Raw genomic sequence first — 27885 nt, 5'->3', positions numbered from 1 at the left:
AACAACTACTTCACTTTCTGAGTTATAAGAGAAATGGCTTCCAACCAAAAATTAATTTTCTTTCATTTTTTTTGTTTCTGCCATGAAAATAATATTCTTTAAAAATTAAGTTTGGCCTTTATGATCTTTAATAACTGTTTTTGATGATTTCTTTTCTAAGTATTGAAGTCAACCAAAATACTCATGTTGTAAGTACATATTTCTACTCTTATTTTCTTACGATGCACTGAAAAAAACCTGAAATTAGCATTGTATTGAAACGGTTCTTGTGACACTAAGAAATCTTCAGTGTTGTAGAAGTCCATTGTAGCTGTTGTTTAAATCCTTGATAATGTCAATATTAGTCAGTTAATAATACTAAGTCTAAATAGAATAAATAAATATGTAGAGCACTTAATAACAGAAAAAAGGATGATGATTATATGGCTAATTCTTTTTTTGAGAGTTAACAAATAGCCCAACCTGTTAACATTAATACATGTTTGGATTTTAGTCTTACTCAGTTTCTAAATTATTTACAGATGTTTTAGATTTGGTTCCATAGATATACCTTCATTCAAAACATAGTAGTAATATAATACGATATTAGTTCTTGGCCATAAGCAACTTTCAAGGTTATGTCCTCAGTACATACTTTATACACTTTCTTCAGCTATATTTCTGTAAAATTGTAAATTATTAACAACTATCACCATGAGGCTCTCACTATAAATCATTGAAAATAAAATTTTATTTATTTTAGTTACCAAAGCAGGAAAGTATATTGATACATTCAATAAAAGTTTCCTCAAAATGTAAAAAAAAACTTTTTCTGATTGACTGTCGGCTAATTAAGAAAACATTAGGCCATTCAATCACTCCACAGTATTCTGTTCTATGTGTTACATGTGTTATTTTAAATTAGTTTTCTTTTTCAAGTTTTTGTAATTGTACACTTGCATCTTTGTCACTAACTCTAAATTAGCCTTGTTTTTAAAGAATGGTAAGTTTGACATATATAGTGTACTTATTGCTGTAGTCTATAATGTTAAATTGTTACAATTATATGAGACCTATGTGTTGTATTTTTATTTGCATGTATATGTGTATGTGGTATGTACATATGAAATTCACAGATGTACACTATATTGTTGCTTAAAAACTCCAAAGGTGGCAATTTAAAGACTATTTTGTTGCTAATAATGGCTTAATATCTAAAACTGAACAGAGTCCTTCACAAGGTAAATTAACCAGGGAAATATGCCAATTTTGACTTCATTTCCATCCTATTGAATGACTGCATTCATTCTCTTTAGATTTAAAGCTCTTCATTCTACTGTTCCTCAACACTCTTTATAGAATTCCAGCTTGCTTTTCACCTTTTAACAGTTTAACATAGATGGCTGGATCAAGTCCATTGTTCCAATTGTATGTAGCTTAAAAAGCTCTTGCAGTATTTTACTCTTTCCATTGTATCTGGCTTCCCTGAGTGCTCTGCTCACTGCATTTTACTCCTACTCTCTGTTTTCTAAATCCATTTATGCCTATTCTTTCTCAAGACACTTGTTCGTCTGGGAGCTCAAATTGACTTCTCCCCATTCTATTTCCTTAACTAAAAATGCACCATCATTAAGGTTGATTGAACTCTTTTAAAGCACTTCATAAAAAAGTGAAAGACCATAAGAAAGTAGGCTACCAGTGTTTGTAAATACTTGTTTTCAGTCAAAATGATGGGAAGAAATAAGAAATAACTAGAAACTTAAAAATGTTATTGATATATTTTTTTTACAGATTAGCCTCTTTTGGTTGATCTTTGAGAAACATACTTGCAAAACATTTTGGGGAGGAAGAAAAGAGAAAGGGAGCATTATGCTATAATTAAAGATTATAATTATGTTATAATTAAAGATGGAACTAAAGTTTAGTAGAGCTAAACTGCTAAAATGAACTAAAACATTTTCTAGAAAAGAATGTTTTATAGTAAGCAAGGTGTAAAACATGCAGGTCCCTGATTAAAATCTACAGCTTTTATACCACATGATCTTATTTTTTAAATTTAAAATAAAGATGTTATTTAAAAATAAATGTAACCAAAAATGGCTTACAAAAATAGTAAGATCATCACTAACCTTTCCCCCCTCTTTGTAATGTTTAAAAATCTAACTCTTTTGGTATGAAATATATTTAAACATTTGTAAGTTAATTAGAATGTTATCCATAGCCTACGGAAATACTAATTTTTAATGAGAAAAAGAAAAATCTATTTTAATTTTAAACAGCATTTCAGAATCACATGTATTTTATATAGAAAATGATGATGTTGATGATTTGGTTTTTGATATCTTGAAGAGACCATACAGTTAAAGAAAGGCCTAATAAATAAAACATAAATGGTTACTAATTTGATTTCAGATGATTACCACTTTCAAAGCTACTTCTGAATTCCTTTGAATATTCTTTTTTTTTCTTTTTTAAAGATTTTATTTATTTATTCATGCTAGCCACACAGAGAGAGGCAGAGACACAGGCAGAGGGAGAAGCAGGCTCCCTGTATGGAGAGCCCAATGTGGGACTCGATCCGGGGACTCCAGGCAGACATACACAACCACTGAGCCACCCAGGTGTCCCTCTGGATATTCTACATTCAAGTTACTGCATTTCATGTTTTGGCTATAAAATCATTCATTTTATCATAATTGTAAGGAAAAATCCTCACCAAAACAAAAATTTAAGAGAGAAAAAAATGCACAAATTTGTTTTTTTTTTTTTAAAGACTTTATTTATTTATTAATGAGAGATACAGAAAAAGAGAGGCAGAGACACAGGCAGAGAGAGAAGGAGGCTCCATGCAGGGTGCCCGACTTCTGGACTCAATCCCGGGACTCCAGGATCATGCCCTGGGCTGAAGGCAGCGCTAAACCACTGAGCCACCCAGGCTGCCCACAAATTTGGTTTTGAGAAGTGTCTTTTCAGTAGTTTGCAAAACATTTCTTTTTCTTTTCTTTCTTTTTTTTTAAAGAATGAGGGAAAGGAGGGACAGAGGGAGAGAGAAAATCTTCAGCAGGCTCCATGCCCAGCACAGAGCCTGACGCTGGGCTGGACCTCACAACCCTGAGATCATGACCTGAGCTGCAATCAAGATTTGGATGCTTAACCAACTGAGCCACCCAAATGCCCAGATTAAAAAACATTTTTATTCATCAATAAAATAAAAATAGTAATAAAGAATATTATAATTCATATTTTTAAAAGATAAAAACTTCTGGAAATAAAATATTACTAAAAAATAACCGCGTACTTCTTGACTTAGTTCTTAAAGGCGACTGTGAACTAAAATTCCAATTTTTTAAAAAGATTTTATTTATTTATTTGAGAGAGAGAGAGAGAGAGAGAGAGAGCACGAGCAGGGGGAGGGGCAGAGGGAGAGGGAGAAGCAGACTCCCTCCACCGGTGGGGAGCCTAACTTGGGGCTCACTCCCAGGACCCTGAGGACCTGACCTGAAGACAGATGCTTAACTGACTGAGCCACCCAGGTGCCCCCTAAAATTGCAATTTGTACAGTTTTTCTTTAAAACTATTTCAAGGGATCCCTGGGTGGCGCAGCGGTTTGGCGCCTGCCTTTGGCCCAGGGCGCGATCCTGGAGACCCGGGATCAAATCCCACGTCGGGCTCTCGGTGCATGGAGCCTGCTTCTCCCTCTGCCTGTGTCTCTGCCTCTCTCTCTCTCTCTGTGACTATCATAAATAAATAAAAATTTAAAAAAATTTAAAAAAAAATAAAAAAATAAAACTATTTCAAAACAAAACAAGAAACTATTTCAATAGGGGCACCTGGCTGGCTTAGTTGGTAGAGTGAGACTCTTGATCTTGGGGTTGTAAGTTTGAGCCCCAGGTTGGGTGTACTTAAAAAAATAATAAAAATCTTAAAAAATAGTATTCAATAGTGAAGGCAAGCACAGAGAGATGAATAAGAAAGCAAGTAAGCACTTGGAAGTCATCCAGAAGCTCTAAGTATTATAACAGAGGAATCTAACAAATCAGCCAGTTTCTACCTCATAAAAATAATTGATTTGATCTGATTCATTGAATAGCCAACAGAACTTGGCCATAAGTGCTTGCTTCTACTCTTATAGAACTATAAATATTTTACTTCTTTTTACGTAACATTTAATTGAAACAAAGAGCCTATAGCATGACTAACAATAAGATCTAATGTTCTAAAACAAACACTTCTCATAATATATGAAAGATACGAATAAATAATGAAATGGCATGTTACTTAAATATAAGGATTATTTTAAAACTGGCCATGAATGCCTACAAACATACATATGCAGTGCACATTAAATATTCTAAGCAAAACTATGTTCACAACCATAGTTAATTTTGTGTCAATAGTCAGAGAAGTCTAGAACTATAAAAATAGAAGTAAATAATAAATTTCTTATTGAATAATTATAGTCAATCTTCATATATAGAAATTGAAAGATCACTTCGATAATGTCTATATTCAGTTCAGCATTGTAGGCTCCTCATTTATAAAGTGCCCTAATATTTAGCTTTCCTCATTGTGGAATTGTTTTTAATTTAAAACAAGTCATGTATCCATGCATATGGCTACATACAAAATAAATCTATCAGGACATTTGCTGGGAGCAAAGGACTAATTTTACTGTAGAAATTATGCATTTTCCCTAAGCTAAATACACTGGAAGATAATGATAGTTTACAGTTTTTAATATATTAGGGCTCTATGACAGCTGGTTACATAGCACATGAATAATAATTAAATGTTGATTCACTCATAGTAATTGAAAAAGTAATGAATTGGGAGTTGAAAAAAAATCTAGGATTTGATATGATATCTACTCTTTTCCTTATTCCCATTTCTTTATCTATAAATGGAGAAAATACATTTCATATCTACTCCATAGAGTGGGTTATTAGGATAACCATGTAAAATATGGGCTAGTGGTTTGTAAATTTAAAGTACTACTTGCCTGTTTTATCGTAATCAGTTGTGAAGTATGTTACAAAAAATTTATAACTATAACTTAAATTCCTCAGTGTGTGTATTATTTACTTAAATAATTCAGGGCAGATCTAAAGTCACTCTTATAAAAACATCCCTCGTGTTCAATTACATCTTTTTGTTTTGTCAAACAGGAAAGGGATGAAGTTTTAGCTATTGTTTATGAGCTGCACATAACCAATGGCTTAACCCATCTAAGCATTCCCAGGGGAGCATGTTGTCTATCATGTCAGTGTCATCTGCTCTCATGGCAGAAAAGATTCAGAACTGTGCAAATTATGCTAGTAATCATCTCCCTCATTGCTTTATATGAAATTATTTAGCATGTATTCATATCAAAATGTTCTAAAGGTTGGATTCATGTCTGTTTTCTGTATAGTACCTAGCAATGCCTAAGTACATGTTCACATTATTTTTCGTGTTATTATCAAATTATGTATTATTACTGGGGTCCCTGGGTGGCTCACTTGGTTAAACATCTGACTCTTGATTTTGGCTCAGGTCATGATCTCAGAGTTGTGAGATTGAGCCCTGCATGGGCTCTGTGCTGAGCATGGAGCCTACTTAAGATTCTCTCTCCCTTCCCCTCTTCCCTTCTCTCTCTCTAAAAACAATTAAAAAAAAATATGTATTACAAATTAATTTACTTTCAAGAAGAAATTCAGATATAATTAAAAATTTACAATAAAATGGTAAGATATATCTAAATTTAATGATGTATAGTACATAAAAATCAAATGATAGATCTCAAATATATTACAAATGCATAGAAAAAATGGCTACAAGAAAGTGTGCTAAATGTTAAAGGGATGCTGAATAATGAGGTATGTTTTTCCTGCTTCATACTTTTCTAATTCTTGAAAATTCCTTTTCTCTAAGTGAAAGACAGTTACATTTACTTTTCCCACCCAGTTTATTATTTAAAGATAATTGTCATTACAAAAGCAACATATATTCAGTATTTCATTTATACAAAATCATAAAAGAAAAAAGCCGATGATACCAAGTTAGTAACAGAGAACAGACCATCATTGGAGCACTGCAAGGAAAGCAGTTGTCAAAACTAAAGGGCAACAAAGACATCTTCTGGACATCTTAAGAACTGCATAGTTGTTTTTTAAACAAAGGATCTTATTTCCACCTAAGAGCAATAGTTGTTTAAAAACCACCCATTAAGAAGTATCAAATCAATCTATTAAGTTTGAAATTTTAAATGTTACATAATTACTTCATAAACATCAGCGTTTAAAGACGAAAAGATACAAATTATTGCGTATGCATTGGAATTAGTTTCCAAAATATCTTTCAGCCTATTTCCAGGTAGATTATAAAATACACACATTTTAGTAAAAATTTATTTTCATGTAAGGAACATCTAAAATAGTAGGAAAACTACATGCAGTGTTGAACCAATACCTGGAAAATTATAGTAGAATAATTCATGAATCATACAGGCCATTTATATAAAAATATGATTGGCAAGTTAGTCATTAATTTAAAGAACTATATTTAATAAAACAATGTAATTCAAAACCATATTTTTTTCAAAACCATATATGATTGATTTGTGATCTGTCCGAGCAGCATAATGTTTTAGAAAAATTATTTCCAGTGAAATACAATTGTTAAGGGTCTTGAATTTAAATGTGTCCACTCAGTTTGTCCTTTTTAGCCTAAAACTGCTTGTAAAATTATATTACTATGGGTACAATTAACAAATCCTTTATTTGAAATAGTACTTTTTTATTCTTAGAGCATGAATACATGGTTGCACCAACTCTTAGCCACCTTTAGAAAGTACTACTGATGCCCATAATTTGCATCTCTAAACAAATCCTAGGGAAGATATGGTTTAAGGTATTTTTTCCCAATTATAGTCCTAAAATACTAATTTGTAGCTCAGTGAACAAAGTTCAACTTGTTTTAGTAATAGTTGTGTTTGGTAAGAAATGTATGCTTTAGTTTTAGGTAACTCCAACTAAATAAATATTCAACAAATAAAATATACTTATTTACTAGAATTGCCTTTTTTAGTATCTTAATATGACAGGCTACAATAAGATTTTGTAACTAAATGCTTCCAATACTAGGACTAAATATTTGATTCTCTGTTTTATGTCACTTCTATCTTTTCAAATTGTATGATATAACGGTTCATGGTTTTTCTAATATAGGAATTCAAATAAATAATAAAGGTAATCATAATGAGAGTTTAAGAGGGGTGATATTAAATAAAATTCAACCAGGGTGATAGAGATTATCTTCATATGGAACTGAAGTGCTTCAGTAAAATAAGTAACACGATTATCTCATATATTTTTTTCACCAGCTCTGTCTGCTAGTTTTTGTATAACTCCTAAACAGAAATAGGTTTCTTTGTGTATATTCATTTCTCTAGGCAGTTTCATTTGATTTGATCTTGGAAAGTACTGCCAGGAATTCTATCAGAAATAAAATATTTATGAGTCAAATAATTATGACTTATTTTCTTAATGGATCAGCTAATTAAGGTAATTCTGCAGTAAAAAATTTTATGTGTTCAATTTCAAAAAGACAGTACAACAGAGAAAGTGATCCTATTCTTGGACATCTAAAAATCAGGTTATCCTAAGGAGTCAGTAGAATGTGACCAGACTAGCAGGGAAGTCAGTAGAGCGAGAGCCAGGCCTACCCTAGGTCTGCTGCTGAGTTGGTCACTGATATATGACTGGAGCTTGGCTATCAAGAAGCTGGCGGACAGGAAATAACTGGAAATCTAGGTGGACAGGTGTTGAGCAACAGAGTGGATTCCTGATGAGAAGTTGCAGGTTCTCAGGCATTGAGCTGGCTACTAGGGCTAGCCTCTCCCAGAGGAGAGGCTTGAAGAATTTAAAAAATTCTTGGGCTTTGTGATTTCAGAATTGAATTTTTCTCTTGTTGAAAATACAAGTGAACTGCTTTGCATATTTGAGAAGTGATTTGGGAGAGAATGCAATTACAAGTGTTTATTTCAGTGTTCATATAAGTATTAGATGAGCACTATTCTACTTCTACAGCCATTACTAAGCCTCTTAGAATTATGATCTAAATACACAGGACTTTGGGAAAGTTGGGTGATTGTGGGAGAAGAAGCCTTATGCTGACAGTTTTTCCCAGCTCTCAGTAAGCAAATAATAGTAAAACACAATATTTCCTATTTTTATACATGACTAGCAGATTTGGGGAGTGTTTTTTTTTAATGATGAGAAATGATATTAAAACACAGAATAGTTTTACCTTCCCTCATCCGGGTTGCTCTGGTACATCTGTGTAGTTGGAGATGCCATACCCTGATGTGATAAAAGAGGTGGAGAGAGATTTATCCCTCTGAGTTGCCGAAAAGCTATTTCTGCATGGATGCTCCGAGGATTATTTGTCAGAATGCCTGCATTCTTGTTTTTTTTGTCTGAAATTAGGAATTGTGGAACAATGAGAAACACTAAGTAATAAAATGAATTAAGTAATAAAGCTTTGTTGCCCTTTTGTTGAATGTGTGCTGTACATATTTCATAACATGTATTAAACATCTTAAATAAAAATACAGAATTGGAATAGATTTCTAGCATTTAATGCTGCTTAAATTTCTCTGAGTTCGTGAATCTATTTGATTGTTTCTAGGTAATTTTTAAAATTTAAATATCTAGAGCTCTGTATCATAATAAATGTACAGATAAAGTGACCATGATTCTTTTTTTTTTTTTAATTTATGATAGGCACACAGTGAGAGAGAGAGAGGCAGAGACACAGGCAGAGGGAGAAGCAGGCTCCATGCACCGGGAGCCCGACATGGGATTCGATCCCGGGTCTCCAGGATCGCACGCTGGGCCAAAGGCAGGTGCTAAACTGCTGTGCCACCCAGGGATCCCAGTGACCATAATTCTAAAACAAAACAAAACAAAACAAAACAAAACTGTGGCAACAGTCTGGAAACAGGAGAGAAATTACAGGACTTTTCAAGAAAAACATAAAAAATAGTCACACTACAAATCCTGAAGACAGAAATCTGAGAAGGATGTTATGGAGATGAATCCAGGGTGGAACTAGTGCCGAAAAAAAAAAAAAGATATTAATGACATTCCTGAAGATGATGTTGTACTGTTGAATAGCTAATAATTTGGCATTATCTCACTTTATTGACAGTTATGTCTACTAGACAAAAGCATAAAAATTCTCACTATGACTAAAATCTTAAGTATTTAGAAGTATGAGATATAAGTTGAACAAAAAATAATATCTTAACAAAGTAAATTATTTTGGGTTTCTTTTGACTGAGCTTCCTTTAAAAATAATCACACAGAGCAATCTATTATCCTTAGTAGAATCTTAGACCATTTTATAATTACTGTGATTTTGAATTTTATTCTCTAATAGTGATCCCATGCAAAGTGGGATGTAATAAGGAATGGAAGAGGTGAAGATCTGGAAATACGCAAAAGTCTTGATCTACCCTAAACTAAAATGTATATAATAGAAGGAATTATTTCCATGCCCTGTCCTTTTAATGGACTCCCTGCTTTAGAGCTCTACCTCTTGAAACTCTTCTCTAGTATTAGCTTCATGGTTTATTTGTGGTTTCAAGAATAAAGTCTGATCTTCTCTTTGTGCTCCAAGAATTGTTGTCACAGATAGTTTTAAACCTTTGACTTTCTACTTTTAGAAGGACACACAGATGAATTGGTTTTAGCAGTCATGTGCTATGACATACATAAAATGAAACAAAAGCTTTGAAAATAAGTAATTCAAGAAATAATTGTGCAAGTATCACAAAGTTCACATTATGAGCAAATGTTTAGGTACAACATATTAGTAGTTGAGCAAAACCTCAAAATACTATAGTCTCTGAAGTCAGAATGACTACATGAAACTTGAACAAATGTGCAATTTTAGGAAATGTAAATTTAAAAATGCAGTTTTAAGAAATAATGGAAATCAAAGTGAGATTTTTGTTTCAAGTGCAGTGTTTTGTTCATTTGCTTTTACATTCACTAAGAAACTCTGTGAAAATACCTTCAACTTCAGGAGTTAAAGTGAAGTCAGATCCCAAGTAATGGCTAAATCCCCCTGGCATTATTACATTCGTAATCTTTATGGGAGGAGCTTTCACTTGGCCAAATGATCCACCATCCATTGGAGAGCTGGTAACAGGAATAAACTACATAATAAAAGAAAAAGAGTTAAGAATGGCTCACCTTCCAAAACTCAGATCAATAGATTCAGTCCTTACCACAAAGCCCTATTTGATAATCAACTTAAAATTCTTTAGTTCAGGAGTTATATGACTGAACTGAGTTGGTTTGAGGCAGAACCTGTGAGAGACTGTTGAACCTTTAACCTCCCTCAGAACCTTACGTTCTGGCTTTTCAGATGGCGTCATCCTCATCACATATGATGGCGCTTCCCCCTTTCCAAAGGGTCTTAACAAGGTAAGTGCAGAAAATGAGAATTAAGTTTTCCCCCCTTTGTTTCTTTTTTACTGAGTGGGAGTTTTCAGTTGGTAAGAGTTGTATCTTCTACATCTTCATTTTCCTCATCAGGTGCCTTGCAGTTAGTTAATTAGTTTTTCAAAAACAAATAAGTAAATAAATTGGGGACTAAGGAAAGCATCTTATAACAATCACTTCTAATGAACGTGCTCTCTAAATGGTGTTTACATTTTAAGTTAGTTGAGGATTAGGAGGCTTTTAAAAGAATTTCAGGAATCAGCAAACAGAAGAGGGAAGTATTTTAGGCTGGAGACTCTTGGTTTCTCTAGAATTTTATGCTTGCTCTGTCTTCATTAAGACTGACCTTGTTTTTATTTTTAAAAATATGAATTCTTAATATATGATTCAACTTATTTAGACATACAGGCTTTTGTCATTTGTGCAAAATGACTGATTGCCCTGTTTCAATAGGCGTTACCAAGAATGTAGCTTTATAATGAGCACTAAAGTATCAGGCTTTTTACTAAAGCTAGTCGTCCCAAATTCCCTAACTAATTCCTTTGTAGGAGTTCCCATCACTAATTTAGAATGCTGTCCAATTTTCTTCTGAAGCCAAAAGCACCAGAATCTTCTAGTTTAAAGGTCAACTTTAGAGTTCATGGATTCTCTCTTGCTGTTAAAAAAGGAAGAGCAGTAACTGAAAGAAAAATAAATTAGACTGAACTGACAAATTCTGTTTTTGTGTCTCCTTAGTAGCTCAGTTTTGTTCTAGCCATGAAAATAAACATTATTATTGAATTTTTAAAAAGATTTTATTTATTCATGAGTGACACACAGAGAGAAGCAGAGACATAGGCAGAGGGAGAAGCAGGCTCCCTGCAGGAAGCCTGATGCAGGACTGGGCCCCAGGACCCTGGGATCACCACCTGAGCCAAAGGCAGATGCTCAACCACTAAGCCACCCAGATGTCCCTGTTATTATTGAATCTTAAAATAGATTTCTCTAAAATAAAGACATGAAATATTCCCTTTATTTTATTAACCTGTATAGATGAATCTTAAAAAAATAATGATTTTTAATAAAATGTTCACATATAGAGTAAGTGGAAAAATCATTAAGTTCTTATAGATGGCACTGACTCAAACGGCAAGATTATGTGTCTAGATCCACTCAAGACATATTATTGTATCATAGTATGGTAATGGGAAAAGTCTGACTTTACATTGTGAAAAATGGAAAAGAATAGCCAAGAAGCAAATCCTTTAGTGAAATACTCATCAATTAAAATTTGAGTTTATGGACTTTTTCTGCTATATGAAACTAATCAAAAAATACATATGAAAATTGGGATCTTTAAAGCTAAGTGATTTCTTTATATGTAATTTAGCGAATTTATACATAATTTTTCAAATTTAGTCAACATTACCTTAAAATAGAATTTATAAATTTCAATGTGATAGTTTTTATAGGTCTCTCACTGGAGCCCTTACAAATATGGTATGGGAGGCAGAATAATGCCCCCCCAAAAGATGTCCACATCCAACTCTCCAAAACCTGTGAATACATTACCTTCCATGGCAAAAAGGGACTTTGCAAGCATAATTACATTAGTTTAGAGATGGGGAGATTATCTTGGATTATCTAGGTGGTGCCAGTACAGTCACAAGAGTCCCTATAAGAGAGATGGATCAGGAGGATCAGAGACAGAGAAGATGTGATAATGGAATCAGAAGTTGAAATGATGCTATTGCTGGAAGAGGGCCATGAGCCAACGAATGCAGGTTGCTTCTAGAAATTTGATAAGGCAAAGAACAAATTCTCTCCTTAAACTCCAGAAGGAATGCAGAACTAACTGCCAATGTTTAGCCCTGTAAGACTAGTTTTTGGTTTTCTGACCTCCAGAATTGTCAGATAGTAAATTTGTGTTGTTTCAAGCCACTTAATTTGAGGCAATTTGTTGAAGCAGCAATAGCAGGCTAAAGTTTCCTTTAGTTTTCCACTTCTGGAAGTAAGAAGTGACTTGCTCCTGGAATACAGAATAGAGAAAAGGAAAGGAGGCTTAAATCACTGCCCTAATTTTTTTTTTTTTTTAATTTTCTCTCTTTTGAAAGACTGGGGCCTGCGACAATAATTTCAGTAGATCACATTAGATGGTGCTCTTTCTTAGTTATAGCATAGAAATAAGCAGCTAAGATTTTTTTCACAAAGCGTAGTTTTCAGAACAATTTTTGTAGATATAGCCTACAGATGAACCAATTTCCTTTGCCTAATCCAGATAATCTTTATTAACATTGTACAACTTTAAGTCTTGCAGGTCTCTGTGGCTACTTTGACCTATAATAGAAACTCCTTGGTTAACCAAAAAAAGTTAAGGTTAATGAAAATATTCAGGGAATAGTAAGGAATTATGTGTATAATTCATGTCTATTTTTAAAATTTAAAACATAAATGCACATGCACTCATCAATCTTGTGATGAAGGGCTAAGGCCTCTTCTGTAAGAGTCCCTCAATTGGTATTTTATCTAATTGTTCGTAGACAAATCCATCCTTAAAGTTTTGCCTACAATTTCCAGTATGGGTTTCTTGAAAGTACCAAGAATTTAAAGACATGTGGAGAAAATTTGAACACAAAAGCTGTCAAAATTTTAAAAATAGTTTTTCCACATACTGTGCCTGAATTTTTATAATTTTTTCCCATATTTTACAAATTTTTTCCCAACTTAATTTGACATTATTTGTGCATGCATGTTTGAGATTGATCTTTACCCAGATTTTTCAAAGTATCTCATTTTGGTTTTCATAGAAACATAGAAATAATAATTTTAAATTTTCATTTTTAGCATTTCTGTTTATTTAAGATAAAAGAACTGACATGTAAGTTTTTGAAAAAACATAGCCAACTCTTGATAAATGTGTGAATCTATTGCTGAAGGCAGAAGTGGACTGGAGAGGAGCCTCTAGTATCAAACTTCCAGTATGCTGAGAATCAATTTGGTTTGCAGAAGGGATGGAGAGTATTGGGGAATCCACTGACTTAACTAAAAGTATCTACAGTAGTCTCACCTCTTTTCTCTTCAATATGCACTTTAAGAGTAATTTTTGTTCACTGACTAATGTCCTTGCTCTCTGACTTTCACTTACATTAGAGGTTCACTTATCTTCTTACTGCCCCACCCTAGTCTAAATCTTATAATCTCCCTCTTAGATTATTCTAAAAGCCTCTTAACTGGTTTCCCTGCTTCTAGCCTCTTTCTCAAACCTTGCAAAGGCACAGCTCTATTAAGGTTACTCTTTGTTCAGAAACCATAGCTTTTCTCTGTCTAGTCTTGTGGAGGATGGTCATGAAGAATCCTGGTGGTCAAGGACATAATTTCCTAATGATATCCTTTTGTGGCTTCTGTCTCTAATCTCTTTCATGTCATGGTCAGATACCTTTTTAGGGTTTGTGGGTAAAATGTGCAATTTTTCTGGCCAACAAGAAAAGCAGTTCACATCTCCCTTCTTAGATGAACTACCTAGTCTGGAGAGCTGAGGTCACAACTTCCCTTCCTATCTGCTAAACTCTAAGAGCTTGTTAGTTTCTGTTTATAGAAGTGATATGTTATAGATTCTTACTCTCTAGCATTATCTTGTATATTGAACAAGAGGTACACAGATTTTAAATAATTTTCTTTATGCCAAATTACATTATGGAAAAAGGAGCTTCTGTGGAAATTTGTGTTTGTGTGGATGTGCTCTATTCACCAGGTTAAGGTGCTTTTGACAGTAATCACTAAAATACATATTAAAGAAATCTACAAAAACATCTTAGCCCAGATTTACCCAGTAAATTGATTTTAATTTACTAATAATTATATATTTTAAAAGGAAAAGTATACATAGAAATATTACCGAAGTTTTCTTTGCTTGTAGCTCAGAGAAGTGAAATTCAGCTTTTGCCCTATCATCTGAATTCACAGGAATTCCATCTAACATCTGTAAGTTAGGCAACCGAAATACGAGCACGTGGCGATGTAATGTTTTTCTGCAAATCTGAATAAAGTTAAAAATAACAATTTATTCCTTTAAAAAACCTTTTATTTCAAAGATTAACCTTTATAGAGAAGGCAATTTAACACAGTAGTAAAAAATAACAGGTAATAGCTAATTTGTTATAGTAGATGATACAAATATGGGCTCCCTTTTTGAAAGTTTTCTCAATTCCCTATTATACTAAATGAAGATCCAAGCTTTTCTTTATTGTTATTTTAAAAAATTTAAATTCAATTAGCCATCACCAGTTACACCTACCTCCCCTCCAGCGACCCTCCTTCCTTTCCCATAGTTAAGAGTCTCTCATGACTTGTCTCCCTCTCTGATTTCTTCCCATTCCGTTTTCCCTCCCTTCTGCTATGATTCTCTGTGCTGTTTCTTGTATTCTTCATATGAATGAAACCATAAGATAATTTTATTTTGCTCAGCATAATACCCTCCAGTTCCTTCCACATTGATGCAAATGGTAAGATTTCATCCTTTCTGATGGCTAATATTCCGGTGTGTGTGTGTGTGTGTGTGTGTGTGTGTGTGTGTGTGTATATATATATATATATATATATATATATATATATATATATATATATATATATACCACATCTCCTTTATCCATTAATCTGCCAATGGACAAGTCAGCTCTTTCCATATTTTGGCTATTGTGGACATTGCTGTTATAAACATTGGGGTGCAGGTGCTCCTTCAGATCACTACATTTGTATCTTTGGGGTAAATACCTAGTAGTGCAATTGCTGCTCTAGTCAATTAACTTCTTGAGGAACGTCCATACTGTTTTCCAAAGTGGCTGCACCACCAGTTTGCATTCCCTCCAACAGTGTAAGAGGGTTCCCCTTTCTCCACATCCTTACCAGCATTTGTTGTTTCCTGACTTGTTAATTTTAGCCGTTCCGACTGGTGTGAGGTGGTATCTCATTGTGGTTTTGATTTGTATTTCCCTGATGCCAAGTGATGTTGAACATTTTTTTCATGCATCTGTTGGCCATTTGTATGGGAAGAAATGTCTGTTCATGTCTTCAATGGATTTTTTGACTGGATTATTTGTTTCTTGGGTGTTGAGTTTGGTAAGTTCTTATAGATCTTGGAAACTAGCCCTTTATCTGATAAAGAGATTTGCAAATATCTTCTCCCATTCCATAGGTTGCCTTATAGTTTTGTTGTTTCCTTTGCTGTGCAAAAGTTTTTTTATCCTGACGAAGTCCCAATAGTTCATTTTTGCTTTTGTTTCTTTTGCCTTTGGAAACGTGTCTAGTAAGAAGTTGCTGTGGTCAAAGTTGAAGAGGTTGCTGCCTATGTTCTCCTCTAGGATTTTGATGGATTCCTGTCTCACATTTCGGTCTTTCATCCATTTTGAGTTTATCTTCGTGTGTGGTGTAAGAAAATGGTCCAGTTTCATTCTTCTGCATGTTGCTGTCCAGTTTTCTCAACACCATTTGTTGAAGAGACTATCTTTTTTCCATTGGATATTGTTTACTGCTTTGTTGAAGATTCATTGACCGTAGAGTTTAGGGTCCATTTCTGGGTTCTCTATTTTGTTCCTTTGATCTATGTGTCTGTTTTTGTTCCAGTCCCATACCATCTTAATGATTACAGTTTTGTAATATAGCTTGAAGTCTGGCATTGTGATGCCACCAGCTTTGGTTTTCTTTTTCAACATTCCTCTAGCTATTCTGGGTCTTCTGGTTCTATACAAATTTTAGGATGATCTGTTCTAGCCTTGTGAAAATGTTGATTTTATTTTGATAGGGATTGTACTGAATGTGTAGATTTCTCTGGGTAGCATAGACATATTAACAATATTTGTTTTTCCAATCCATGAGCATGGAAAGTTTTTCCATTTCTTTTTTTTTTTTTTAAGATTTTTATTTTTCTTTATTTGAGAGGGAGAGAGAGAGAAGGAATGGGGGTGGAGGGGCATAAGGGGAGAGGGAAACTGACTACCTGTTAAGCAGGGAGCCTGATGTGGGGCTTGATCCCAGGACACTGGGATCATGACCTGAACTGAAAGAAGACACTTAAGTGATGGAGGCACCCAGGTACTCCCATTTTTCCATTTCTTTGTGTCTTCTTCAATTTCTTTCATAAGCGCTCTGTAGTTTTTAAGAGTACAGATACTTTATGTCTTTGGTTAGGTTTATTCCTAGGTATCCTATGGTTTTTGGTGCAATTGTAAATGGGATTGACTCCTTTAATTTCTCTTTCTTCTGTCTCATTGTTAGTGTATAGAAATGCAACTGATTTCTGTGCATTGATTTTATATCCTGCCACTGATGAATTCCTGTATGAGTTCTAGCAATTTTGGGGTAGAGTCTTTTGGGTTTTCCTTATAGAGTATCATATAATCTGCAAAGAGTGAGAGTTTGACTTCTTTGCCAGTTTGAATACCTTTTATTTCTTTTTGTTGTCTGATTGCTGAGGCTAGGACTTCTAGTATTATGTTGAACAACAGTGGTGAGAGTGGACATCCTGCCATGTTCCTGATTAATTGTAAAACTGAAAAAGCCACGCTTTTATGCATGGAGGACTGTATCATTTATTGATCCAAAAATTTTGATCAACCTTAGGGGAAAAGCTTTCAATTTTTCCCCATTGAGAATGATATTCACTGTGGGGTTTTCATATATGGCTTTTATGATATTGAAATATGTTCCCTCCATCCCCACTCTGTGGAGTGTTTTAATCAGAGAAGGATGCTATATTTTGTCAGGTACTTTTTCTGCATCAGCTGAAAGGATCATATGGTTCTTTTCCTTTCTTTTATTAATGTGATGTATCATGTTGATTGATTTGCAGATGTTGAACCACCCTTACATCCCAGGAATAAATCCCACTTGGTTGTGGTGAATAATCCTTTTACTGTACTGTTGGATTTTATTGGCTATATCTTGGGGAGAAGTTTGGCATCCATATTAATCAAGGATATTGGCCTATAATTCTCCTTTCTGGTGGGGTCTTTGTTTTTTGGATCAGGGTAATGCTGGCCTTATAGAATGAGTTTGGAAGTTTTCCTTCTATTTGTATTTTTTTGAAACAGCTTCAGAAGAATAGGTATTAATTCTTAAATGTTTGGTAGAATCCCCCTGGGAAGCCATCTGGCCCTGGACTCTTGTTTGTTGGGAGATTTTTGATTACTGCTTCAATTTCCTTGCTGGTTATGGGTCTGTTCGGGTTTTCTATTTCCTCCTGCTTCAGTTTCAGTAGGTTATGCATTTCTAGGAATGCATCCATTTCTTCCTTGCCTAATTTGTTGGCATATAGTTGCTCATAATTTCTTAAAATTGTTTGTATTTCTTTGGTGTTGGTTGTGAATTCTCCTCTTTTATTCACGATCTTATTAATTTGGGTCCTTTCTCTTTTCCTTTTGATAAGAAAGACTAGGAGTTCATCAATCTTATTAATTCTTTTAAAGAACCAGCTCCTAGATTCATTTATCTGTCCTACTGTTCTTTTGGTTTCTATTTCATTGATTTCTACCCTAATCTTTATTATTTCTCATCTCCTGCTTGGTTTAGGCTTTATTTGCTGTTCTTTCTCTAGCTCCTTTAGGTGTGTGGTTAAGTTGTATATCTGAGACTTGTTTCTTGAGGAAGGCCTGTATTGCTATGTACTTCCCTGTTAGGACTACTTTGCTGCATTCCAAAAGTTTTGAATATTTGTGTTTTCATTTTCATTTGTTTCCATGAATTTTTAAAATTCTTTAATATCCTGGTTGACTCATTCATTCTTTAGTAGGATGCTCTTTAACCCCTAAGTATTTGAGGTCCTTCCAAATTTCCTCTTGTGATTGAGTTCAAGTTTCAAAGCATTGTGATCCGAAAATATGCAGGGAATGATCCCAATCTTTTGGTACCAGTTGAGACCTGATTTGTGACCCAGTATGTGATCTATTCTAGAGAATGTTCCACGTGTACTTGAGAAGACTGTGTATTCTGTTCCTTTGGTTGGAATGCTCTCAATATATCTGTGAAGTCCATCTGTTCCAGTGTGTCATTCAAAGCCCTTGTTTCCTTGTTGATCTTCTGCTTAGATGATTCTTGTCCATTGTGGTGAGTAGGGTGCAAAGTCCCCACTATGATTGTATTATTATCAATGTGTTTCTTTAATTTTGTTATTAACTGGTTTATATAATTGGCTGTTCCCATGTTAGGAGCATAAATATTTATAATTGTTAGATCTTCTTGTTGGATAGACCCTTTAAGGATGATATGTATCCCTCTTCATCCCTTACTAGTCTTTGGTTTAAAATCTAATTTATCTGATATAAGGATTGCTACCCCACCTTTCTTTTGATGTCCATTAACATGATAAATGGTTCTTAATTCCCTCACTTTCAATCTGGAGGTGTCTTTGGGCCTAAAATCAATCTCTTTGTAGACTATATGGATGAATCTTGCTTTTTTTAAAAAATTTATTTATGATAGTCACACAGAAAGAGAGAGAGAGAGAGAGAGAGAGAGAGAGAGAGAGGCAGAGACACAGGCAGAGGGAGAAGCAGGCTCCATGCACCGGGAGCCCGATGTGGGACTTGATCCCGGGTCTCCAGGATCCCGCCCTGGGCCAAAGGCAGGCGCCAAACCCCTGCGCCACCCAAGGATCCCAAATCTTGCTTTTTTAATCCAATCTGATACCCTGTGTTTTTTGATTGGAGGATTTAGCCCATTTACATTAAGAGTAACTATTGAAAGATATGACATTTAGTGCCACTGCATTACCTATAAAGTCACTGTCTCTGTATATTGTCTCTGTTCCTTTCCAGCCTATGTTGCTTTTGGGCTCTCTTCATTTACAAGATCCCCTTTAATATTTTTTGCAGGGCTGTTTTAATGATCATAAATTCTTTTAGTTTCTGTTTGTCCCGGAAGCCCTTTATCTCTCCTTCCACTCTGAATGACAGCCTTGTGGGATAAAGTATTCTTGGCTGCATATTTTTCTCATTTAGTACCCTGAATTTGTCATGCCAGTCCTTTCTGGCCTGCCAGGTCTCTGTGGATAGGTCAGCTGCCAGTCTAATGTTTCTACATTTGTAGGTGGTTAAGGATCTCTCATCTCAAGCTGCTTTCAGGATTTTCTTTTTACCTCTGAAATTTGTAAGCTTCACTATTATATGTCAGGGTGTTGATCTATTTTGATTGATTTTGAGGGGGGTTCTCTGTGCCTCCTGGATTTGAATGCCTGTTTCCTTCCCCAGATTTGGGAAGGTCTCAGCTATTATTTGTTCAAATATGCCTTCTGCCCCTCTCTCTCCCTATCCTCTTTCTCAGGGGAAATAGTTATTCTAATTATTCTATAATAGTGTTATTCTAATAGTGTTATTTTAATAGTGTTTAGCTTTTATAGTATTGCTGATCTCTTGAAGCTCCCCCGCCCCCATGAACCAGTAATTGGTAATTGTTTATCTCTCTTTGCCTCAGTTTTCTTATTCTCCATGATTTTATCTTTTATATCGCTGATTCTCTCCTACGCATTTATCCTAGCAGTAAGAGCCTCCATTGTTGATTGCATCTCAGCAATACCCTTTTTTTTTTACCCGATTAGATCTTTGTTCTTATATTTCTCCAGAAAGGGATTTTCTTCTTCTATGATTTTTTAAGCTCAGTTAATATCTTTATAATTGTTATTCTGAATTCTACCTCCAACATTTTACCAATATCCATATTTATTAAGTCTCTGGCAGTGAGTACTGCCTCTTGTTCTTTTTTCTGGGAATTTTCCTTTTTTCCTTTTGATCATTTTGTTCAGAGAAGAATAGATGAACGAAAAAAGAAAACAATAAATAAATAAATAAAAATATCAACCATGAGCCTAGCAAAATATACACTAGACAAATCAGAAGAGATCAGAAATGAAAAAAGAAAAAAAAGGGGTGGGGGGCAAGAGAGAAAAATATAATCAAACAGGTGGACAGAACAGAGTGATACATTTGGCCCTCAGTGTATTTTGGTCTGTTTGTTAGAAGACCCAGATCCCAAAATTGTAAAGAAAGAAAAACTTTTATATATAAAGAATAAAATTGAATACAGTGAAAGGAAGCCAAAAATGAAGAATATATCTATAAAATGTAAATGTAAAAATGAAAATTAAAAAAAGACTTAAAAGAGTTAATAAGAAACTAATTGAAAAGGAAAAAAAGAAAAAATCTTTTTTTTTTTTTTTAAGAAAAAATCTTAAACTGAAAGACTAAAGAATCATGAGGAAAAAACCTTGAATTCTATATACTATTTCCCCAAGTGTTGGGGTTTTTCAGTTCTGTGTGATCTGTAAAGTTGGTATTAGCTGGATGTTCCTGTTGGTCTTCTGGGGGAAGGGCCTGTTACACTAATTCTCAGGTGTCTGCCTGGGTGGAGTTGTACCACATTTGCCAGGGGGCCAGGCTCAGGGTAAGTTGCACTGGATTGCTCTATGTGCCTTTTGTTCCCTAATGGCTTTCTGCACCTCTTTAGAGGATGAAAATAAAAATGGTGGGACCCTGATCTCCAGCCCTGGAGCTGCAACATCGCAGCCCCCACTCTTCAGTACACCCTCATGGAAAAGCAGTTAATCACTTTTGTCTTCCTGATTTCCAATCTCACTCTGTGTTCACCCAGCCTGTAACCAACCATTTTTTTGTTTGTTTGTTTTGTTTTTATCTGAGACACGTGGCCCAATTTTGAGTCTCAAAGCCCTGCAGATTCTTGCCTTGCACACTCACACCACTCCTTCCTGGGGAAGGGAGAGGGTCTCCCTGCAGCTGTGCCACTTGCCGGGCCCCTGCTCAGAAACTGGTCTTTATATCCTGCCCCAGTTTGCAGTTTATGGCAACCCCAAGCTGAAGACCCACCCCTGTGTTTGCTAATTGTAGCTGGCTTCCCCCCCTCCAATGCTTGGGATCTCTGCCACACTCAGGCCCCCTCATTCTTTCTGTGACCCTGGGGGTTCCTAAGACTACACTATTCCACCTAGAACTATGTCCCGATTCATTACCTGAGCACCTTTCAGGGACGTTCCTCACCAGAGCCGATTTCTAAAAGTTCAGATTTTGTGCTCCACTGCTGTATCACGTTCCAGTAGCCAGCTTAGGCTCACGGAGGCTCCCTCCTACCCTGTGGTTTATCTTCCAATAAATCCCCTCAGATTCACTACTCTGCACTGCCTACCCTGCAAAAGGTGGTCCCTTTTCTATTTGTAGAGTTGTAGCAATTCCTTTTTTTAGATCGCAGGTCAAATTTACAGGTGTTCAGAATGATTTGATAGCTATCTAGCTGAATTCATGGGACCAGATGAAAACTAGGATCCTCTGCAACTCCACCGTTTTCCTCCCTCTCTTGAACTTTTTAAAATTTTATTTAAAAAAATATTTTTAAAATATTTTATTTATTCATGAGAGACGGGGGGGGGGGGTGGTGGCAGAAACATAGGCAGAGGGAGAAGCAGGCTCCATGCAGGGAGCCCGATGTGGCACTCAATCCGGATCCTGGGATCATGTCCTGAGCCAAAGGCAGATGCTCAACCACTGAGCCACCCAGGGGCTCCTGAATTTTTTATTTTTTAATCAAAACTACCATTTAGAAGTTTAGTCTCTTTTTAGAGTATATAATATTGTTCATTAACTATAGGCAACCCAATTCATGGATAGATTATGTTATAAAAATTCACTTATAAGTAATTACTTTGAAACTTATATAGCATTTTCCCATAGGTACTATCCAATATAATTCAATACACATCTACTGAATTGTATGATCCTCACTTTGTAGTTTGTCAGCCTACTCTAAAAAATATTTGTATGTGTGCATAAGAAGGTATACAGAGGGTCATTGGTGGCGCAGCGGTTTAGCGCCACCTGCAGCCCGGGGTGTGATCCTGGCGACCCAGGATAGGGTTCCATGTCGGGCTCCCTGCATGGAGCCTGCTTCTCCCTCTGCCTGCGTCTCTGCCTCTCTCTCTCTCTCTGTGTCTCTCATGAATAAATAAATAAAATCTTTTTTTTTTTTTTTTTTTTAAAGAAGGTATACATTAGGGCATCTGGGTGGCTCTGTCAGTTAAGCATCCAATGCTGGACCTCAGCTCAGGTCTTAATCTCAGGATTGTGAGTTCAAGCCCCATGTTGGGAGCCTGCTTAAAAAACAAAACAAAACAAAACAAACAACAACAACAACAACAACAAAAAAAACAGAAAGAAAAAGAAAAGGTGTACGGAAAGAGTTAATGTAGTAGGCCTGAAACTGCTGTCTTTAGAAAGGTCTGCTTGTGGGGATAGCTCTTGACTTGTGTTTCGCACTTGAATTTTGGAAGTGTTCCTACCATTCCTTAACTGATTAAGGGTAGTTCACTGTGCCTAGATTGCTTAAAAAAAGATATGACTTATGTTCAACTTGCTCTCCTTCTGGGAGTCTGGAATTTTGGTATGTGATACGCATAGGGTACATATGGACCAGCTTCCCACAAAATTCTTGAATGCTAAGTCTAATAGAATTCCCTGGGTAGAAACACAAACACATGTTGCTGCATTTTTGTTGCTGGGTGAAGAGTGAAGAATGTGTCCTGTGTGACCCCTCATGAGGGAGAAAGAACATAAGGAAGCCTACATATCAATTCCTCCAGACTCTGCCTGTGTCTTTCTCTATCATCACCTGGCTGTGTATCCTCACTGTCTTTGTAATAAATTTTAGCCATGAGTACAATTATATGCTAAGTCCCATGAGTCCTTCTGGCAAATATCTGAATGTGGGGGTGATCTTGGGGACTGACAACACAGAAAAGCTATGTAGCACTGTTTGTGATCATGAAAAAAAAAAGAAAAAGAAAGAAACTTTCATCAAAAGGGAATGAATAAACAATCTATTTTTTAATGTAGTATATAAATAAACATTAATGGAGAGAGATCTCTCTAAGATATATAATGGAGTTAAACATAATTAACTGCATTCTAGGCCAGAAAGAAAGTTTCATAAATACCAAAGAATATATAAAATAGACTGTCTCCTCTGATTAAAATGCAGTAACAGAAAATGACAAAAAGATAACCAAAAAAGCCTCATAGGTTTAAAATTCACACACACACTCAGACAGACACCTCTCAATCATTCACGAATTAAAGAAGAAATCTTTTGGAGATTTTAAGAAATAAAGAACAGGAGAAACACGACATATCAAAACTTTTAGGATGCTGTTAAGCATATTTTGAAACCTAAAATTTATTCAGTTAGAAGAAATATTAGAAATTAATGAGCTAGATATCCTACTTAAGATTTTTTTTTGAAGTATATTCCAGGGCAGCCTGGGTGGCTCAGCGGTTTAGTGCTGCCTTCAGCCCAGGGCTTGATCCTGGAGACCCGGAATCGAATCTTGCGTCAGGCTTCCTGCATGGAGCCTGTTTCTCCCTCTGCCTGTGTCTCTGCCTCTCTTTCTATGTCTCTCATGAATAAATAAATAAAATCTTTTTTTAAAAAAAGTAAATTCCATTTTAACATTTGTTCTTCCGATCCTTGAGCATGGGATATCTTTCCATTTGTTTGTACTCTCTTCAATTTCTTTCATCAGTTTTTATCATTTTCAGAATACAGGTTTTTCACCTCTTTATCAATTTTAGCAGCTTTTTGGTGGAGTCTTTCAGGTTTTCTATTTAGAGTATCATGTTATCTGCAAATAGTGAAAGTTTTACTTCTTCCTCACTGATTTAGCTGCCCTTTATTTCTTTTTGTTGTATGATTGCTGTGGCCAGGACTTGCAGTATTATGTTGAATAAAAATGGTGAGAGTGCACATCCCTATCTTGTTCCTAACCATAGTGGAAAATTCTCAGTTTTTCCCCAGTGAGGATGAATTTAGCCGTGGGTTTTTCATAGATGGCCTTTAAACTGTTCCCTCTAAACCTACTTTGTGGAGAGTTTTTTTTTTTTTTAAATCATGACTGGATGTTGTACTATGTCAAATGCTTTTACTGCGTCTATTGAAATGATCATGTGATTCTTACCCTTTCTTCTATCAATGTGATGTATTTGCACATAATGTGAACCACACTTGCAACCCAGGAATAAATCCCACTTGACAGTGGTGAATAATATTTTAAATATTGGTAGATTTTGTTTGCTAGTATTTTGTTGAGGATTTTTGCATCTATGTTCATCAGAGATATTGGCCTATAGTTCTCTCTTTTTAAGTGGTTTATTTATTTGGTTTTATTTGAAAGTTTTCTATTTTTTTGGATTAGGTTGAGAAGAATAGGTAATAACTCTTCTTTAGATGTTTGGTAGAATTCACCTATAAAGCCATTTGGTCTTGGACTTTGTTGGGAGCTTTTTGATTACTGATTCAATTTTTTTGCTGGTTATTCATGTATTCAAATTTTTTATTGCTTCCTGCTTCAGTTTTGGTAATTAATATGTTTCCAGAAATTTATCTATTCCTTCTAGATTGTACAATTTCCTGGCATGTAGTTTTTCATAATATTCTCTTATAATTGTATTTCTGTGGTGTTGGCTGTGATTTCTCTTATTTCATTTGTGCTTTTATTTGAGTACTTTTCCTCTTTTCTGTTGGTAAGTCTGGCTAGGGGTTTATCAATTTTCTTAATTTTTTTTAAAGAACCAACTCCAGATTTCATTGATATGTTCTATTGGTTTTTCTTTTTTTAGTTTCTGTAATATTTATTTCTGCTCTAATCTTCATTATTTCCTTCCTTCTGCTGGTTTTATGCTTCATTTGTTGTTCTTTTTCTAGATCCTGTAGATGTAAGGTTAGGTTGTTTATTTGAAATTTTTCTATCTTCTTGAGGTAGGCCTGTATTTCTATATACTTTTCTTTTAGAACTGCTATTGCTGTATCCCAGAGGTTTTGGACTATCATGTTTCCATGCTTTTTAAAAATTTTTTCCTGACTGACCCATTGATTGTTTAGTAGCATGTTATTAAACTTTCCATGTATTTGGAGGTCTTTCCAGATTTTTTCTTATGGTTGACTTCAAGTTTCTTTTCTTTTTTCTTTCTTTCTTTTCTTTTCTTTTCCTTTCTTTCTCTTCTTTCTTTCCTTTCTTTCTCCTTCCTTCCTTCCTTCCTTCCTTCCTTCCTTCCTTCCTTCCTTCCTTCCTTCCTTCCTTTTAGATTCATTTTTTGAGAGAGTGTGTGCACAGGGGCAGGGGCAGGGGCAGAAGGAAAGAAAGAATCCTCCAGCAGACTCCCCACTAAGTGTAGAGCCTGATGCAGGGCTTGATCCCAGGACACTAAGATTGTGACCTAAGCTGAAATCCAGAGCCAGCCTCTCAACCCACTGGGTCACCCAGGTACCCCTGATTTCAAGTTTCATAGTGTTGTGGTCAGAAAAGGTGCATGGTTTCACTTTGATCTTCTTGAATTTGTTGAAACCTGTTTTGTGGCCTAATTTGTGATCTTTTCTGGAGAATGTGTCAGGTGTACTTGAAAAGAATGTGTGTTCTGCGTTTTAGGATGGAGTGTTCCGAATATATCTGTTAGGTCTATCTGGGCCAGCGTGTCATTGAAAGCCATTGTTTCCTTGTTGATTTTCTGTTTAGGTGATCTGTCCATTGATGCAAGTGGGGTATTAGAGTCCTGTATCATTATTGTATTATTATCAATTAGTTCCTTTATGTTTGTTTTTAATTGTTTTATGTAGTTGGGTCCTCCCATGTTGGGTGCATCAATATTTATAATTGTTACATCTTCTTGTTGGATTATCCCCTTTATTATTATATTATGCCCTTCTTTGTCTCTTCTTAAAATGTTTATAGTAACCAAAGCAACATACACATTCAATGCAATACCTATCAAAATACCAATGGCATTTTTCACAGAGCTAGAACAAACAATCCCTTAATTTGTAGGGAACCACAAGAGACCCCAAATAGCCAATGCAATCTTGAAAAAGAAAAGCAAAGCTGGAGGCATCACAATTCCAGACTTTAAGTTGTATTGCAAAGCTCTAATCATCAAAACTGTATGGTATTGGCACAAAAATAAGACACATAGATCGATGAAACAGAATAGAAAACCCAGAAATGAACTCACAATTATGTGGTCAATTAATCTTCAACAAAGCAGGAAAGAATATCCAATGGGAAAAAGATAGTCTCTTCAACAAATGGTGTTGGAAAAACTGGACAACTCCATTCAAAAGAATGAAACTAGACCACTTTCTTACACCATACATAAAAATTAAATCAAAATGGATTAAAGACCTAAATATGAGAACTCAAACAATAAAAGTCTTAGAACACAGGGTAGTAACTTCTTTGACATCAGCCATAGCAACTTCTTTCTAGATAAGTCTCCCGAGGCAAGGGAGACAATACAAGAAAAATAGACTATTAGGACTATATCAAAATGAAGAGCTTCTGTACAGCCAAAGGAAACAACCAATAAAACTAAAAGACAACCTACTGAATGGGAGAAGATATATGCAAATGACATATCTGGTAAAGGATTAGTACCCAAAATTTATAAAGAACTTAAAACTCAACACCCCAAAAATGAATAATCCAACTAAAAAATAAACAGAAGACATAAATAGACATTTTTCTAAAGAAACATACAGATGGCCAACAGACACATGAAAAGATGCTCAACATGACTTATTATCAAGGAAGTGCAAATCAAAACCACAATGAGATATCACCTCACATCTGTCAGGATGGCTAAGATCAGAAAGAGACAAAAGGTGTTGGTGAGGATGTGGAGAAAAGGGAATCCTCTTTCACTGTGGGAATGCAAACTGATGCAGCCATTCTAGAAAACAGTATGGAGGTTCCTCAAAAAATTAAATATAGACCTACCCTATGATCCAGCAATCATACTACTGGGTATTTACCTAAAGAATACAAAAGCACTAATTCAAGCATATATGCATCTTGATGTTTATAACAGCATTATGTACAATAGCCAAATTATGGAAACAGCCCACCTGTCCACTGATTGATGAATGGATAAAGAAGATGTGGTACATAATGGAATATTATTCAGTCATAAAAAATAATGAAAATTTGCCATTTGCAATGACACAGATGAGCTAGAGAGTATAATGCAAAGTCAAATAAGTCAGAGAAAGACAAACACCATATGATTTTACTCATACGTGGAATTTAAGAAACAAAAACAGATGAGCAGAGAGAAAATCAAGGGGGAGAGACAAGCAAACCAAGAAATAGGCTCTTAACTACAGAGAACAAACTGATGGTTATTACCAGAAGGGAAGTGGGTGGGAGGATGGGTTAAATAGGTGATGTGGATGAAGGAGTACAGTTATAATTATGTAATGAGGACCAGGTGATGCATGGAAGTGTTTAATCACTATATTGTACACTTGAAACTAATATTATGCTGTATGCTAACTGGAATTTAAATAAAAACTTAAATAATTAAAAGCTGAACCATAGAATCAGTATTATGCTAAAAATAGT

The 27885-nt window shown here is 35.1% G+C and overlaps 1 protein-coding gene across 5 annotated transcripts in view; it reads right to left on the bottom strand.

The window, feature by feature from the left end:
- Window positions 1–27885, bottom strand: part of LRRC9 (leucine rich repeat containing 9) — a 161796-nt gene that overhangs the window by 31990 nt on the left and 101921 nt on the right. For 3 of the 5 annotated variants that reach the window (XR_007412699.1, XR_007412701.1, XR_007412700.1), the window contains 3 exons: window positions 14344–14484; window positions 10036–10180; window positions 8266–8434 (listed from right to left, as the gene is read on the bottom strand). Coding sequence is in view for 2 of the 5 variants with exons in the window: in XM_049113636.1 (XP_048969593.1) it covers window positions 8262–8434; window positions 10036–10180; window positions 14344–14484 (459 nt within the window). In the remaining 3 variants the exon portion in view is untranslated. Of the gene's footprint in view, window positions 1–5904; window positions 8435–10035; window positions 10181–12328; window positions 12478–14343; window positions 14485–27885 lie in introns of those variants that run through there. The other 2 variants (XM_049113636.1, XM_049113637.1) reach the window with 2 other exon arrangements.

Source organism: Canis lupus, chromosome 8 (genome assembly GCF_003254725.2).
Source record: "Canis lupus dingo isolate Sandy chromosome 8, ASM325472v2, whole genome shotgun sequence".
Taxonomy (NCBI): Eukaryota; Metazoa; Chordata; class Mammalia; order Carnivora; family Canidae; genus Canis; species Canis lupus.
The sequence above is the reverse complement of the archived record's forward strand: the minus strand, read 5'-3'. Positions and strand labels throughout refer to the sequence as shown.